At 42.8% G+C, this 18,895-nt stretch overlaps 1 protein-coding gene across 1 annotated transcript in view; it reads right to left on the bottom strand.

The window, feature by feature from the left end:
* The window catches only part of LOC127510036 (uncharacterized), a 109,814-nt gene extending 93,142 nt beyond the window's left edge, over positions 1-16,672 (bottom strand). Inside the window, exon 1 of the mRNA XM_051889524.1 lies at positions 15,318-16,672. Within this exon, the coding sequence (XP_051745484.1) occupies positions 15,769-16,461 (693 nt within the window). The 5' untranslated portion in view covers positions 16,462-16,672 and the 3' untranslated portion in view covers positions 15,318-15,768. The remainder of the gene's footprint in view (positions 1-15,317) is intronic.
* Positions 16,673-18,895: the final 2,223 nt, after the last annotated feature.

The raw sequence follows: 18,895 nt of genomic DNA, 5'->3' as shown, positions 1-18,895 counted from the left end.
AGCTTCTGGAAAACTGAAGCAAGTCACATACGGCATGCTGGGAGTATGGCAGGGAGACGCAGCGAGGTCCAGTTCATAGAACCTCACGAAGGTATGCAGCGAGGACCAGCCTGCCACATCACAAAGTTCCTGAGAGAAACTCCTGACAATAGCGCTTTGGAAGTGGCCATACTCCTGGTCGAGTGAGCTCGAACAGCCAAAGGTGGAGGCTGACCAGCCGACTCATAAGCAAGTGAGATGGCCTTGACCACCCACTTGCTCATCCTCTGCTTAGATGCAGGGTGACCTTTCCTAGGTGACCCGAAACAAACGAATAACTGTTCTGACTTTCTCCACAGGGCAGCTCTGTGGACGTACGCATCTAATGCCCTAAAAGAGCAAAGCAGATTCAGCTTCTCCTGGTCTGAAGGAAGGAGGACAGAAGGCCTGCAGTACAATAGGCCTCAAAATATTAGTGGGGACCTTAGGAATGTAACCCAGTCTAGGGTGCAGAAAAGCTTAAACCATGTCGGGTGCAAATTCCAGGCACAAGGGAGATGCTGAGAGAGCTTGAATGTCTCCAATCCTCTTGAGAGACGATATAGCAAGCAGAAAGATGGTGCCGGCACTCTAGTGCGAACTGCAGGTCTAAGTCTTAAGGTGCCATAAAGGAAACGAGTAATAAGCGGGTGTCTCCCCAAAGATACACCACTCAAAGGAGCGTGGTAAGCAGCTAAGGCCGCCACGTACACCTTTATTGTGGAGGGGGATAGCCCTGTGGAAAATCTTTCCTGCAGGAACTCCAGCACCACGCCATCGGGGCAGTTAACTGGATCCCACTGGTGATTTCCGCACCATGAAGTGATAATCTCCACTTCAAAGCATAGAGTTTCCTCGTGGAGGGAGCTCTGGAGTGGAGGATGGTCCTCAACAACCTCAGTTGAGAGACCTGAACTCATGAGCTGGGCCCCCTCAGAGGCCAAGCCCATAGTCTCCATCGGAGAGCTGTCTAGACGGGACATCAGGTCCGAGAACCATATTTGGGCTGGCCAGAACGGGGCCACAAGCAACAGATGGACCCCGTCTTGGCGAACTCTCTCTAGAACTCCCGGGAGCAGCGCAACCGGGGGGAAATGCGTACAGACGTAGCCTCTGCCACACCTGTACCATGGCGTCCAGCCCTAGAGGTGCTGGGTTTGTCATGGAGAACCATAATGGCCAGTGAGTTGTCTCTCGAGACGCAAACAGATCCACCTTGGCTCGCCGAGGTTCTCCCGTAGGAGTTCCACCACCTGGGGGTAAAGTCTCCATTCCCCGGCCTCGGCCCCTGTCTTGACAGGATGTCTGCTCCCAAATTGAGGTACCCTAGGATATAAACTGCCTGATTTTCCCTGGGTCCACAGGAAGATCTGATAAAGCAGTCTGTAAAACGGGTGCGACCTCAGACCCCCCTGATGGTTTATGTATGAGACCACCGATGTGTTGTCGGAGCAAACAAGTACATGATGGTCTCTGAGGTCTGGAAGGAAGTGTTTCAGAGCCTGAAATACTGCCAACATCTCCAGGCGCTTTATGTGCCAGGTGAGATGATGGTCCTGCCACAGACCCTGAGCAGAGCGACCACTCATGATCACTCCCCAGCCCTGTGAGAGTAGCATCTGTTGTTAGCGTGACACGACGACCAAGAGCTCCCAACACAGGTCCCTGGGAAAGAAACCAAGGTTTTTCCATATGACTAAGGCACAAAGGCATCGCCGCGTGACCTTGATCGTACGGTTTTAAGCCACCACTGTAATGGTCTCATGTTCAGCAGGCCAAAAGGTATCACGTTGGATGCTGCTGCCATAAGACCCAACAGTCTGAAACTGCTGACAGTGAGTGACTGGCCTAGCTTCATCTCTGTCATGGCTGAGAGAATCGAAGTTGCACGGGCAGGTGACAGAAGAGCCTGCATTGCTATCGAATTGCATACTATGCCCAGATAAGCGGTCCTCTGTGTTGGAGAAAGAACACCTTTCTTGCTTTCAGCCTCAACCCCAACTTCCTCATGTGTGCGAGAACAACATCTCAATGTTGAACCGCCATCTGCTCTGAATGAAGTAATATCAACCAGTCATCAATGTAGTTTAGAATGTGAATGCCCCGCATACGCAGGGGTGTCAAAGCCACGTCTACACACTTCATGAAAGTGCGGGTGACAAAGCTAGGCCAAAAGGAAGAACTCGATATTGGTACGCTTCGACCCCGAAAGCGGACCTCAGAAACCTCCTGTGTTGTGGGAGGATGGACATGTGTAAGTATGCGTCCTTTAGAAGTATCGTGACAAACCAGTTCTCTGACCTGATTTGTGACACGATCTGTTTGCTACAGTGCAGATCTAAGATTGGATGCAACCCCCATCCTTTTTTGGAAAAATGAAGTGCAGGCTGTAAAATCCTGACTCCCTGCTGGGAGGAGGAACCATTTCTATAGCCTCCTTTTGTAGAGGAGTCTCTACTTCTTGTGCCATAACCAGAGCCTGCTCGGGGCCCACCACAGAGGGCAGGACCCCCGCTGAATCGGGGTGGACGACTGAATGGCGTATCCTTTTTCTAATATCTGCAGGACCCACAGAGATATGTTCGGCAGACATTCCCACTCTGCCAGAAAATCTGCTAAGGGTACCAGTCTCTTGAAACTGGCCTCTGGTATACTTTGGGCAGTCAGCACAGTGCTCTGAAGCGGCACACCGGCAGGGAACGTCTGGCTTGACTGTGATAAAACTCTCCTCAGAGAGCACGAGCCACCCTCGGGTGACTCGCAGGGACCCCCTGCACACCGGCATTGTGGCGGGGTTGGCAGGGTGCCCCCCTGAGGGCACAGAAGGAAAACGGGCACCGTGTAATGCGGTGAATGCCGTCTGTCTTCAGAGGGGACCACCCTCAGCTTTTGTACTTTGAGCAGTCAGCACAGCGCCCTGAAGCGGTGCACAGGCAGGGAACAACTGGCTTGACTGCAGTGAAACTCTCCTCAGAGCGTGAGCCACCCTCGGGTAATTCGCGGGGACCCTCTGCATCCCGGCATTGCGGCAGGGTTGGCAGAGTGCCCCCCTGAGGGCACCAAAGAAAGACCATATAGTGAGGTGGAAACCATCTTCCCCCGAAGGGGTCTGCCTTTAGAAGCCTAACACCACAGACGTCAGTGCTTCTTTGCCGAAGTCTACTTAGAGATAACAGTCCTCAGATCCGTTTTACCCTTTGAAGGCTTCAACTGCTAGCTTTGCCCCGATCTCCCTAGGGGGAGTACGGGTAGCGAAGCTCATCTTAGAAAGGACGCAAAGCACTCGGCACGTGACCTTACCATAAACATGGATTTCAGAAAGGGCACGAAGCACTCGGCGCGTGCCCTTACCATAAACATGGATTTTAGAAAGGGCACGAAGCACTCGGCGCGTGCCCTTACCATAAACATGGATTTTAGAAAAGGCACGAAGCACTCGGCACGTGCCCTTACCATAAACATGGATTTATAAAAGTACATTTGTTTATATCATCAATATTTGTAAGTTTTCAAAGTCATAAAGATATTTGATTTAATTTCTCAAAAATTAAATACAGCAAATAAACAATCAGACAAGTATATGTTCCTAATAGAATCTAAAACACAAAAAGAATCTTAAAATCATGGCTTTCAAACACAAATGGTTTGCCTCCGCATTATAAGTAAATTGCGGATCCATAATCTACGCATTGCCTCGGCAACGCGAGATCCGAGCCATAGATTCTTATTCCAGACCCATAATCTATATGCGCTGCCTCGGCAACACGAGATCCAAGCCATAGATTCTTTATTGCAGACCCATAATCTACGCGCTGCCTCAGCAACGTGAGATCCGAGCCATAGATTCTTTATTGCAGACCCACGTTGCCTTGGCAACGTGAGTGCAAGACTTTCCTCTCTGGAGAGGAAAGTCAACGGGAGCTGGGCTATGAAACGCCTGATAGTGCTGTAGTGAACAACAGACGTGATGGCACCAGAGCTTCACAACAGACATCTCTTTTGTCCCACTTTGATTAATACAAAAGAGTCTGATAGGACCCTCAATGCCCTCAATGCCCTCAACTAAATGACTATTGTAATCAGAGCTGCCAAAGGTGGAGGACAGGAAAGATGACATCAACGGCCCATTGATGATAGGTTAATCTCATCACGAGTTGCCTTTGTTCACCTCAGCCCTCCATGCCTGAGTTCAAGGTGTGAATGACCATGGACTCCTAGGGCTGCCAAACTGGTTCTGGCTAGAGCACAGCAAGAACAAAGAAATGCTCAGAAAGAAAGACATTTTGGCTTGAAATCACCAAAAAATGGACAGGAATACTGTAAGGAACATGTCCTATACATCCTTTTACTCATCCAGGAATCTGTGCACACACAGTGGAAACCACACCTGGAATAAAAGCCAATTCAACTGCACCCACTGAGACAGAAGTGTGATACCTCAACCAATTCACATCAAGTTTGGACTCACTTCTACAGTTCAGAACACTGCTACAAGGACTTTGAGAAAGGTTTGAAAAAGAAATAAAGCATTTCCAAGGTCCTAAAGACATTGTTTTATTTAACTGTGTATTTTGGGGCAATACAACAAGTTTTACAGGATGAAAGGTGGGCGTGTTAAGGGACGGACACCTGGAATGCTGTGACCCAATCACATCACCACATCAGGAAAGGTGGGGATTTGTAATCCTCTCCCCAACAGGAAGGAGTAAAAGCTTCCCCAATTGAACAAACCCTCGTTCTGAGTTTCTGACCTGATGAGGAAAGAACAACAGCACGACCAAGGTGAGACTCTTGCGAGTAAACCTTTCATCGCATGGATCTTCAAGCAGCCCAAGTGCTTCTGCAGAGGACTTTGACTCCCGACCTGCATAACTCAAGTACCTCCAACCTACAGAAGATCCTACGGACCGACCAACATCTGACCTACAGTTCTCTGGATTACACAAAGACCTCCAGCACTCAGTGCAGCTCTGCAGCTGTTGGAAAGCAATCCAGTCTCCCACTGCACAAGGAGATTGCTATTTGTGTAGAGACTATTTATCTAGGGTCAGCGTACACAGATAGATACATTAGACACGTTATCTGTATTCATAGTAAATGCTTTTTTACTATTTTTAGTAAAAAATAGACTGCTAATTACCCATTCATTGCTTCGTCCAATCCGTTGCTCATCTACTTGGCATTCAGTTTTGTTAACATCCATTTGTGTTGTAGTTTGTAGTTTCTGTTTGATTATTGATTAAATTTTCTTAGTAGTTTAGTCATTTTTCCTTAGTAGTATTTAGTGAGTGTGATATTTTACTCTTGTATATCTTTTTGTTAATAAATTCATTTTATTTCAAACTGTGTCATACTTGTGTTGATAATCAGAGGCTCTACAAGCTCGCCTGAATCTCACTAAATCCTTCAGATTGGTCAGATGATAAACTTCCTCCAATTTATAAAATTCTAATTCAGTCAACAATCTTTCATGATTGTTCTTTATTGTCAAAGTGAGATTCCTGACTGGTGCCCCGAAATATTGGAAGGAATCATCTGACTCAATATTAATATTAATACAAATTATTAATATTAAGACCATAAATAACTACATTTGTGGTGCCCTCATGTAAGGCTAATCCAAAATCACTACAGTGCATTCTTACACGTTGGGACATTTTATGAATGAACACTGTCAGCCCACACAAGAGCTGATGTGCATGTCCGCTCCCAAACAAACAACTCTTTTCGCGTATATCACCACTCGTAATATAGCGAGGGCAGGGAGGGACACACGATTCAAAAGGCTGTTTGCTCACCTTTGTAATACTGTCTGAAATATATATGCTTGTGACAAACAATAAATAGACAGAGACAATTTCGCACATAGCGCTTGCTGAAGGCACAGAAGCTGAATGAATGGGTTTTCGGGTAGGCTTTTTAGTTTCCTGGTCAGTGACGTCACCTGCCTATGACGTTCCGTCACTCCATTGGACTGATTTCATATGTGCTTCACGATGCAATCACGCAGAGGCGTTCCCGCAGCGTTTCGATGCAGCTTGAGTTCCCTTGAAAGGGAACTTTTATTTTTTGGGAATAAAGCAGGCAGCCTATTAACTATAATTCATTATAAATATTATGTTTGTTTAATTCATACTGGAAGCCGGAGGGCGCCTTTGCGCAGAAAGTCCAAATTTGCCTCAAGAAGTATCCGTTCAAGGATATCCATCTAGTAGTGGGAAGTTCAGATAATTTTACTGACTCTGATCTTTGAATCTCGTTCAGCAAAATGAATGAATCTTTTTTCAAGTCATTTCATTCATTTCGTTTATTTCAGCAGAATATAACTGAAATGTTACATGTTAAATTCCCCAACACATAACGTTTATACTTACACAAACGTTTATCACATTTGGAATAAAAAAGAAACTATAGGCTAATTAATACAGCCATGAAGGCCAAATTAGGACTAAGAAATGATTAATTAATTGCTTAGCAGGGTCTTCAGGCTATGCAACCTGTTAGTTCACCTCACCTCCTGATCCGAGTTGTTCTTTCTTTTGTCACACATTTATCACGTCTGTTCCCCAGAAAGATTAGTTCACCTCTCGTGTCTTCGGGTTTGAGACGTTAATCCCGTTGTCAGTATCTGATCTGGGCCGTGACAGCCATAGACATTATGTCTATGGGGACAGCCCCATATGCAATTGCAGTACAGGAAACAGAAATGATTAGTTCGCCTTTCAAATCTTTCTGGTTCGAGTCGTTCGTTCATCAAGTCCCAGCCCCATAGACAAGGCTATGTAGTCTGTACCGGAAACAGAAATTATTAGTTCACCTTTCGAGTCTTTCGGGTTTGAGTCGTTCGTACATCACGTCACAGCCCCATAGGCTGAATGCAGAAACTGAAGACATTAGTTTATCTCTCGAGTCTCAGGTCTGAGTCCTTCATTCTTTTGTCACGTGACCGCTTCCCGGCTCAGTGTCTCACAACAAATACATTACATTCATATTACTATTGACTGTATGTTGTATTATATTTAGGAATTATAATTATCAAAAGATATGTGCAATGAACGACTCGATCCTGAAGGACTCGGGAGGCAAACTAATCATTTCTGTTTCTGGTACAGACTACATAGCCTTGTCTATGGGGCTGGGACTTGATGAACGATTGACTCAAACACGAAAGACTCGAGAAGTCAACTAATCATTTCTGTTTACTGTGCAGAACCTATGGGATGTTCCGCATACGCGGTCAACACAAAATGAATGAATCACTCGCTGAGACAACTCGCTGTTCTCGAGTCCAGGGTTTGAAATTAACACTCGCCACTCGTGAGTCATCATGATATATTAAATACAGCGCATTGCGCAGAATCTGCGCATATCTGGCTTACTTGAACATACACGTCACTAGGCAACAAATAACGGCGCACTTGTTCATTTGCATTGAAGCAATAGCGAAGATTAAAATGAAGCATAATAATGTGGCAATACGTTTGGTTAACAGAAAAGACATTATTATTTTCCAATATCCTACAACTTTAGCAGACCCAGGCTTATCCTGAAACCGCAGGGTTTTTTTTTGTTGTTTTTTTTGCATGGTGGTTGGTGTTCTTTGTAGGGAGAGCAGTACCACCATACGAAAGTACCATTTTTCAGAAAAACTTAAAAGATAATGTTTTAGACAGAGATATATTTTTGCTGTGGTCAATAACTCACAAGTGTGGTCTATCGATACCAGGTGGTATTTTGTACAAATGTAGAACGACTTCAGCATAATTTCACTTTGAACATAAGTTGCACAGTTACTTTCGAACCCTTCCGTTTGGCACACATATGTATGGACACACTCTGAGAACACCCAAAAAAAGTGGTGGAGATCAGGCAATAGGTGGAGCTATAACTGTCAAAAAACCTTTAAAAACCATATTTTTCCTTACTAAATTGCCTGTATTGGCTGTAAATGGTCTTTTTAATCTATGATTTAAGTGTTTACATGCTTGCTAAATAAAATATAACACCTTTTTATGTGCTTAAAGGCCTTGCAGCTTTAATCTTTTGGCTTCTGTTAAGCCCTGAATAAAAAAACAAATTTAAGTATATTTCTGGTTTGGTATTCTTTTATTTTATGGTGTTTAATAGAGGGTTTTGTGTGAACCTTTATGAGAAATATCAATTGTGAAAGTGAAAATAGCTGGGATAGAGGAAAAGGAGATTTCTCATCGTTCATTCATTTAATCACCTTTTATTTTTTTTTTATTTATTTTTTTTAACTTTGTTACGTTCTCTCCGAAACCTCTAAGAGTTCGTAACAAATGGGGGCTCGTCCATCTTTGAAATAACAAATGTAAGCTCGTTGTTCATCCATTCTTCCATTCAAAAATTGTGAATTTTCCCCCACTGCTCCGTGACAATTGTATGCACGTCACTTCTAAATTCAGGATTTGGTCACATGCAACGCAGCTTTGGTGAGTACTATTTTTTCTATCTGTTGATTGCTGACTGTTTTCTTCTTGGGTGAAAGAGGAGAGTGTTAGTAGATTTAAAGATGGAATTTGATCTAATCTCGTTTACTCTTGCGCCGACTACTGAAGTCTTTAATCACTGTAAAAAGAGTGATCTCTTGATGATAGCAGATTTCTTTAGGATTAACGTCCCCAGAGAGGCTACCAAACAGGTCATTAAAGAAGAGCTGTATGACAAATTAGTAAATGAAGGAATTTTACCAAGACAAAGTGATAATAGTGGAGGGGTAGAACAACTCGAAGCTGCAGCAGGTAAAGAATTGGATGATGTAGATCTACCTGACATTGATGCTATGTCGTTACACGACCCTAGGTTAGCTGTGAGGTTAAGAGAGTTGGATTTGGAAATAAAGAAGCAGGAGTGTGAAGCTCAAATGATCAAATTGAGAACTGTTGAAGCGGAGGCTCATAGGTATATTAAATTGCGAAAACCAGCTTTAGAAGCTCAGCGCGTGGCTGCGCAACCAGTCCCTATACCACGTACTAAAACCTAATCAATTTCCTCTCCTATATCAACAGTAACTACTCCTTTGGCTGGGGGGCACAACGATGCACCTTCTGATGTTCCGTTTGACCCCAGTAGATATATTAAACTTGTACCACCATTCAGAGAAGCAGAAGTAGATTCTTACTTTGTCAAATTTTGCTCCGAGATGCCTTGTATAATGTGCCCTGTTAGAGTGGAAAACTTTTCCAAGAGTATTCGTAAAATTAAACCTGCCAATAATGAGAAACGTGAATGTTTCTATTGTCTGAGCCCTGAACATCTGATTGCAGACTGTCAATTGTGGAAGCAGAAGAATTCGAAAACTAAGAGTGTAGCACTTTCTCAGTCTTTACCAAAGCTAAGCACAGCTGATGTGGAAAGTTATTAGCCATTTCTGTTAGAAGGCATGGTTTCCATTTGCCCTGATGCTGAGTTTAAGCCAGTTTTCATGCTTCGAGATACCGGATCAGCTTAATCCTTTATTCTTGAGCATAGTCTACCATTTTCTGCTGATACCTACACTGGTTTTGATGTATTAGTCCGAGGTATTGAGATGGACTGTGTTAATGTGCCTCTGCATATGGTTCATTTGAAGTCAGATCTTGTCAGTGGAGCGTTCAAGCTGGGTGTCCGTAAACAGTTACCTGTGGAAGGTGTAGATTTAATATTAGGAAATGATTTAGCAGGTGGTGAAGTTTTTCCTACTCCAATAGTGACACATTCCCAATTGAAAAGGTGCAATCTGATCTTTCTGTAACCAGGTTCAAATGAGGAAGGACAAAGAAGTCAGGGTCAGCGGATAATCCAACTTTTATTCAACAGAATAAACGCAAACAAAAACCTGTGGGCTCTCTGCCAAACACAGTATGCACACAAAATGCAGTCTCAGTCTCTCTCTCTTTCCTCTAAGGTCCGCGGGGCGCTTATATCCTGTCTCTCCGTCAATCACTGGAATTAGAGACAGGTGTTAATAATTACACACTTGACTTCCTTATCACCACTCGTCTCTGCACCTGTTCCCCCTCTGCAGACCTCGCTGAACCACACCCCCCTCGCCAGTTTCCTTCAGCATTCCCTGCATGCGCAGTGACCTGTGCATAAGCACAGAAGTTCAATGAAATGGCAAATCTGGCTGATTCCTTTCTAGTTCATGACTCTATTCCATTAGAGTGTACACTGTCTGTAGAGCCTGAGCTAAAGCATGATCCCAGTTCAGAGTCTAAAACCCCCTTAAACAGTGAGCCGAGAACATTTGATAAAAGCGCAACGAAAAGACACAACATTAACTAAAGCATTAAAGCTGCAGTACTTGGGCAAATGTCTGATTCAGGAGTGATGTATTTCTGGGATGATGGAGTGCTGATGTGCAGATGGAAACCAGATGTTGAGGATGAGAATTGTCAGGAGGTAAGACAGATAGTTTTACCTGCTGGCTATCGCACACATGTGTTAAAACTGACTCATGAACACGTAATGTCCGGCCATCTGGGTGTGACAAAAACATTCTATTGAATTTCCAGATACTTCTACTGGCCTGGTATAAAATCTGCTGTGTCTGCCTTTTGTAAAGCTTGCAAAAAAGTTTGTCAACTCGCAGGAAAGCCGAACCAGAGAGTTACTGTTGCTCCACTTAATCCAATACCTGTCATGAGTGAGCTATTCGAACGACTGGTCACTGATTGTGTGATTGTGTTGGCCCGTTGCCGAAGACCAAGGCAGGACATCAGTATTTAATAACTATCATGTGTGCTGTACAAGGATCGTAAAATTGTTGAGTGAACAACTGTTGGCTGAACATCCGACCCCTATGACTATTCCTGACTATGTTCAGTCTCGTTGTCAGAGACTACAACGCACTCGTGAAGTGGCAGCACAACACCTTGTAACAGCACAAGGAAAGATGAAAGCACGCTATGAAAGAAGTCTGTTATCAGATCCTTCCACCCTGGCGATTCCGTTCTGGCTTTGTTACTTACCCCTGGTTCTGTGTTACTGGTCCCTACATAGTTAAAAAGAAAGTGAGTGGCACAAATTACATCATTGACACCCCTGACCGGAGGCGCAAAAGCTGTGTGTGCCACATCAACATGCTAAAAAGGTATGTGACTACACAGTGTAAAAGTGGAACAAAGTGTGACAAAGCTACAGCTGAAGAAAAGTGTGAGAGAGAGAGTGTGCCACTGTAACACAGTTCGTATGTACGGGAAGAAGGAGGCGGGAACCGGCGAACGTTCCAACATAACTTTAATATTAAATAAACAAATAACAAAAGGAAAGTAATGCCGGCAGGCCCTCACGGACGTCTGCCGGCCACACAAACATAATTAAACATAACTTAAAGTCCAGGCCTGGTCCTCTCTCGTCCTTCACTGTCGTCGCTCCCCTTTTATGCTTCCGGAGCTCCTCCGTGAGAGACTCGAGACCGTTGCAACACGCAGCTGACGCTCATTAACACTCGTGTCACCGGCCTTGCGCTGTTCCCTCACGGCTCTCGCCCGCCCTGCTAGTATATGCTGAAGCATGGATTTGCTGTGCCAAGTCAGAGTCCCTGGAGTTCGCCCTGCATACTGGTACCAAAACCTGATTCCACTTATCGCTCAATGTAACTAAGGCTGATTCCTTCCTGCTTCCTAGGTTGGAAGACTGTGTGGACAGGGTGGGTAATGCTAAGTATGTAACGAAGCTGGATCTTCTGAAAGGATACTGGCAGGTGCCTCTAACTCAGTGTGCATCAGAAATATCAGCTTTTGTCACTCCAGACAGTTTGCTGCAATATTCTGTCTTAGTTCCTGCTACATTCCAACGTTTGATGAATACAGTGTTGTCAGATGTGGAGAACTGTGAAGTATACTTGGACGATGTGGTTATCTATTCACTTACCTGGACAGAACATTTATCCAGCCTCAAGTCAAGTCAAGTCACCTTTATTTATATAGCGCTTTTTACAATGTAGATTGTGTCAAAGCAGCTTTACATTGATAACTGGTACATTATTTGGCTGCACAGCAGCTCTTAAAAGAATAGTGTCAATGCAGGCAGATCGAAGCACTGTTGAATATCAAATGTCAAATGTCAAGTGTCCCCAACTAAGCAAGCCAAAGGCGACAGCGGCAAGGAACCCAAACTCCATCAGGTGACATCAGGTGGCAGACAAGTGGCAAATAGGTGTTTGAATGGAGAAAAAAACCTTGGAAGAAACCAGGCTTAGTCGGGGGGCCAGTTCTCCTCTGGCCAACAGTGCTTTGTTACGATTCAGGTAGCTATCATAAGTCCGACAGGATCGCAACATTCAAAGTATTTATTCCAGTTCCATCCAATTGAGGATCATATTCATCACGGCGGTATGGACGGTTGTTGAGGAACTGTGTCGTGGCTGTCGTGTCGATGAGGCCCTCACAGTGGATGATCTAGTTGACTCAATCTCTGCTGATACGTCAGGGCTGCGTTGTGGTCGTGTCAAGGTGCAGGTCCTTGGTCTCACCTGGATACGGCCCGGATCCGGTTGACTACGGTGAACCTCAGGATAACCAGAAAGACTAATATTAGCGTAGATGCCATTCTTCTTCTGATGTAACGAGTACATCAGGCGTTATAGGAAGTGTTCCCGGTTCCGGCTGACCTAATTTATGCAGCCTAATAATCCTTTAACAGATTTGAAAATATAAATTGGTAATGTGTTATGTGTATGCCAAGTTAAAGAAATGCGTTTTTAGTCTAGATTTAAACTGACAGAGTGTGTCTGCTTCCCGAACAATGCTAGGAAGATTGTTCCAGAGTTTAGGTGCCAAATAGAAGAAGGATCTACCGCCTGCGGTTGATTTTGATATTCTAGGTATTATCAGCTGGCCTGAATTCTGAGATCGCAATAGACGTGAAGGACTATAATGAATTAGGAGCTCGCTCAGGTACTGGGGAGCTAAACCATTTAGTGCTTTGTAAGTAATTAGCAAGATTTTAAAATCTATACGATGTTTAACAGGAAGCCAATGCAGTGTTGACAGAACTGGGCTAATATGGTCATACTTCCTAGTTCTAGTAAGAACTCTAGCTGCTGCATTTTGTACGAGCTGTAGTTTATTTATCAGGCGAGCAGAACAACCACCCAGTAGAGCGTTACAGTAATCTAGCCTTGAGGTCATGAACGCATGAACTAACTGTTCTGCATTTTTCATTGAGAGCATATGTCGTAGTTTAGATATATTTTTAAGATGGAAGAATGCGGTTTTACAGATGCTAGTAACATGGCCCTTCAAATGAAAGATTGGTATCAAAGAGCACACCCAGGTTCCTAAGTGACGACGAAGACTTAACAGAGCAGCCATCAAGTGTTAGACAGTATTCTAGGTTATTATGTGAAGAAGTTTTTGGTCCAAAAATTAGAATCTCTGTTTTTTCTGAATTTAGTAGTAGGAAATTACTGGTCATCCAATTTTTTATATCAGCTATGCATTCTGTTAATTTTGTGAATTGGTAAGTTTCGTCAGGGCGTGAAGAAATATAGAGCTGAGTATCATCAGCGTAACAGTGAAAACTAACGCCATGCTTCCTAATGATATCTTCCAAGGGTAGCATGTACAGAGTGAACAGCAACGGTCCTAGTACTGAGCCTTGCGGTACTCCATATTGAACTTGTGATCGATATGACATCTCTTCGTTTACTACTACAAACTGATAACGGTCAGATAAGTATGATTTGAACCATGACAATGCAATTCCACTAATGCCAACATAATTTTCGAGTCTATTTAAAAGAATATTGTGATCAATAGTGTCAAATGCAGCACTAAGATCCAGTAACACTAATAGAGAGATACAACCACGATCTGATGATAAGAGCAAATCATTAGTAACTCTAATGAGAGCAGTCTCAGTACTATGGTACGGTCTAAATCCTGACTGGAAATCCTCACAGATACTATTTCTTTCTAAAAAGGAACATAGTTGTGATGATACTACCTTTTCTAGTCTTTTTGACAGAAAAGTGAGATTTGAGATCGGCCTGTAATTGACTAATTTTCTAGGATCAAGTTGTGGTTTTTTAATAAGAGGTTTAATAATAGCCAGCTTAAAAGTTTTTAGTACGCGTCCTAGTGATAAAGATGAATTGACGATATTAAGAAGAGGATCTATAACCTTTGGAAGCATTTCTTTCAATAGTTAGTCGGTATAGGGTCTAACATACATGTTGTTGATTTTGATGATTTAACAAGTTTAGACAATTCTTCCTCTCCTAAAGCAGTAAATGAATTGAATTTTTCCTCAGGGACACTACAATGCACTATCTGACGCGATACTGTAATAGACGGTTGCATGGTTATAATTTTTTCTCTAATATTATCAATCAAAGAAGTTCATAAAGTCATTACTGCTGTGCTCTTTGGAAACATCAGAAGTTGAAGCTTTATTTCTTGTTAATTTAGCCACTGTATCAAATAAATACCTAGGGTTGTGTTTATTTTCTTCTAAAAGTTTTGAAAAATAAGCAGATCTAGCAGATTTTAAGGCCTTTCTGTACTCAATCATTCTCTCTCTCCACGAAATGCGAAAAACTTCTAGTTTTGTTTTCTTCCAGCTGCGCTCCATTTTTCTGGCTGCTAACTTTAGGGCCCGAGTGTGCTCATTGTACCATGGCATTGGATTAATTTCCCTAATCTTTTTTAAGCGCAAAGGAGCAACTGAGTCTAATGTGCTGGAAAAGACAGAGGCAATAGTTTCTGTTACAAAATCGAGGTCTTCTAAGCTTTCTGGTATGCTAAGGCGATGAAACTGATCAGGAAGATTATTTATAAAGCTATCTTTAGTGTTAGAAGTGATGGTTCTACCATATTTATGGCATGGAGGCAGTTTAGCCGCCTTGACTAAATGTAGTATACACGAGACTAGATAATGATCTAAGATGTCGTCACTCTGCTGCAGAATTTCAACAGCATCAATATCGATTCCATGTGACAATATTAGATCTAAAGTATGATTACGACAATGAGTAGGTCCTGACACATGTTGTCTAACACCAATAGAGTTTAGAATATCTGCAAATGCCAATCCTAATGTGTCTTTTTTATTATCTACATGGATATTAAAATCACCAACAACAAGGACTTTATCTGCAGCCAATACTAACTCCGACAGAAAATCAGCAAATTCTTTGATAAAGTCTGTATGGTGTCCTGGTGGCCTGTATACAGTAGCCAGCACAAATGTCAACCTACATAATGTTACGTAAAGTACCATCACTTCGAAGGAATTATATTTGGAAGTCTTTTGACTAATACTGTAAATATTACTATAGATTACAGCAACACCTCCCCCTTTGCCTTTCTGACGGGCATTGTGTCGATAATCATAACCTTGAGGACTAGACTCATTTAAAGTAATGTAATCGTCCGGTTTTAGCCAAGTTTCTGTCAAACACAGCACATCTAGATTATTATCTTTGATAATATCATTAACAATAAGTGATTTTGAAGAAAGGGATCTAATATTTAACAACCCGAGTTTTATCATTTGTTTAGCATTATTATCTCTATTTTTTATTTGTTGAACATCAATTAAATTTTTACCATTAAATGGGTTTGGAAGTTTTTTGTTTTTACTAATTTGGGGTACAGACACAGTCTCTATTTGAAAATATCTAGGTGTAAGAGTTTCTATGTGTTGGGAGTTATCTGAATTTTCTGACTTCTGTAACGTGAGGCAGCTAGGAGACGGTCGGTTTAGCCAGTCTGTCTGCTTCCTGACTTGGGCCCCAGTTTGTCATGTTTCAGTTCTAAGACTATGTGCCATATTACTAGAGAGAAGAGCAGCACCATCCCGGGAGGGATGAATACCATTTCTTTTCAACAGGTCAGGTCTGCCCCAAAAACTTTTCCAATTGTCTATGAAACCTATATTATTTTGCGGACACCACTTAGACAGCCAGCCATTGAGTGATGATAATCTGCTAACTATCTCATCACTCCGACGAACAGGAAGGGGGCCAGAGCAAATTACTTCTCCTGACATTGTACTTGCGAGTTCACACACCTCTTTAATGTTAATTTTAGTGATCTCCGACTGGCGAAGTCGAACATCAATAGTGCCGACGTGAATAATAATCTTAGAGTATTTACGATTAGCATTAGCCAGCACTTTTAAATTTGCTTTGATGTCAGGTGCTCTGGCTCCCGGCAAACATGTGACTATGGTGGCTGGTGTCTCTATTTTCACGTTCCGTGTAATAGAATCGCCAATAACTAGGGCACTTTCAACAGGATTCTCAGTGGGTGTTTCACTGAGTGGGGAGAACCTGTTTGATGTTCTTATTGGAACGGAAGAGTGGTGTTTTCCGCGGCTAGGCCGCCTCACCGTTACCCAAGTGCCCTGCTGCACGGGCTCTACAGGCGGAACCGAACAATGTACAGAGTTCACTAAGCTAGTCACATCCAACAGTATCTGAAGCCCTTGCATTCTTACTATCCTCGATTAAAGTTTGGATGCGTGTCTCTAATTCTGAGATTCTCTCTGTCAGCCTGACTATTTCCCTACATTTATGACATGTAAATCCCTCGTCGCTGACGGAGAGAGCTATGGTGAACATGTGGCAAATGGAACAGGTAGCAATACTGGGAGAGGATGACATGACTCACCGTGTTTGTAGACTGATCCGACTTACCACAGCTGTTTGAAGAACGCGTTGAAAAAGGAGCACGCAAGAGACTGTTAACAAGTTAACAAGCTAGCGCTGCAAATGCAAATGCTTTGTAACAGCGATTTAGATTCAAAGATTACAAGCTAGTGACGTCAGATTAGTGTGGTAGGCAATATTACATATAAGGTAATAAAAAAAATTAAATAAAAAAATAAGCAACAATGAATAAAAGTAAGAGATTCAAAACAAAGCTATACGGAGTTACAGACGTAAACCAATCTGAGCAGCGAGGCAGACAGGAGCAATCGAGCCAGAAAGACATCTGCCTACACTCTCAGAAAAAAACTACAAAAGCTACAAAAGCTGTCACTGGAGTGGTGCCCTATCAAAAGGTACCTTTTGTACCATTTTTTTCTGAGAGTGTAGCATGGATATTTCTAATCCTGAAGATCTTGCTTAGCTGGTTTAGATGTGTTTGGTTGGAGCTTAACTTAACTTTGCAGGACATTGATCCTCCAGGAGCAGGACACACCAGACATGCCCTTCACATTAATTGAATGTGATTTATCAACTTAGTAGTACATCTTAAAATATAGAGCTCATCATAACAAATGAAAACAAAAGACAAGAAAAGAAAATACTGGTAACGCTTTAGATTACAGCTCAGAAAGTACTGCATAATTACAAAGAATTTACAGCGTAACTTTCGATAATTATAGTGTACCTATAAAGTAAGTATGTGTAAGTATAGGGGAACAATAAGTAAAGTCTTGGGAATAAAGGGGTAACAACCAGGAAAATAACAAATTATTTATACTGTAAGTATTTCAGAACTAAGGGGTATTGACTGTGTCTCACTCCCTTTGCTTCTACTCACACTTCCTGTTTGATTCAGTATTTTAGGGTGTGGTTGTGCACTTGCCCTTTGCGAAGTATTGCCAGTTCATCTGCCTTACCGAGCGTTTTCTTTATTCCTGCCTGTTTGCCTAGTGTATGATTCTGCCTGTTTTCCCTGATTACGTCTGTTGGATTATCCCCTTGCTTTGGTAGCCTGATTTGGACTGATGACTGTATTTAGGCCTTTTGCCTGTTTACTCACCTCTGCGTTTTGGATTACCCTTGTGTTTGCTGCTCGATTGGACTGTAATAAACATCCGCAAATGGATTCTAACGCCGCCTCAGCCTCGTCCTTACAGAATACTTCACCCTAACTGAATCCAGCGGAAGTTTCTAACTTGCAAGCAGCTTTTGGCTACCAAACTGAAGTTTTAAAGGGCTACCAAGATCAACTCGCTAAGCTCCAGTCTGTCAACGAACACCTGACTCATTACATCCAATCTCTCCCACCGGCCACACTGAAGACGGTAAGCTTTGCGTTACCAGACAAATTTGATGGAGGTGCGGAACAGTGTAGAGGCTTTATTCATCAAGTAAAGATTTACTTTGATAACCAGGAAGACAAGTTTGTGTCAGAAGAGAAGAAATGCGCTTTTATGATGACGTTATTATCTGGAAGAGCTTTAGACTGGGCCGCGGCAGTTTGGGAGACGGATGTATGATTCATAACATCTTTTTATTATTTCATTCAGCAACTGCATGAAGTGTTTGAATATCCCGCTGGGGGCAGGGATGTGTCGATGCAAATGTCACAAGGTAACCGCACCGCCGCTGATTAAGCCATTTTGTTTAGAACGCTCGCAGCTCAAAGTGGATGGAATGACATTTCATTGGAATCTGTCTTTCAACGGAACCTGAACCCAGACCTGCAAACTGAGTTGGCATGTAAAGGAGAGGATTTATCGTTTTCTGACTTTGTGACTCTTACTATAAAGATTGATAATCTGATGCGACAAGCACCGAAGCAAAGAAGTATGAGGGAATCACAACGCTTTTCGCCGACTGTCTTGCCATTGATGACGTCATCTACCGACAAGTCCAGCGATGAGCCCATGCAACTAGGTTTATCTAGACTTTCAGAAGAGGAAAGAATGAGATGACGTCAAATCCATCTATGCTTTTACTGCGGTGAAGCCGGCCATCGCAGTCAGGGGTGCCCACATAAAGCCCAGACAACCTCACGGGTAAATATTGAATATTTTTAACTACTTAGTAATAGATCTTTCAAGCTCCCTATTGAAATAAAAACTGAAAATGCATCTATTTCATTAACTGCGATGATAGACTCTGGGGCAGGTTTGAACCTCATACACAAAGATCTCATCAAGAAATATGACATTGCCACCCAACCATGCA

Source organism: Ctenopharyngodon idella, chromosome 3, assembly GCF_019924925.1.
Source record: "Ctenopharyngodon idella isolate HZGC_01 chromosome 3, HZGC01, whole genome shotgun sequence".
Taxonomy (NCBI): Eukaryota; Metazoa; Chordata; class Actinopteri; order Cypriniformes; family Xenocyprididae; genus Ctenopharyngodon; species Ctenopharyngodon idella.
The sequence above is the reverse complement of the archived record's forward strand: the minus strand, read 5'-3'. Positions and strand labels throughout refer to the sequence as shown.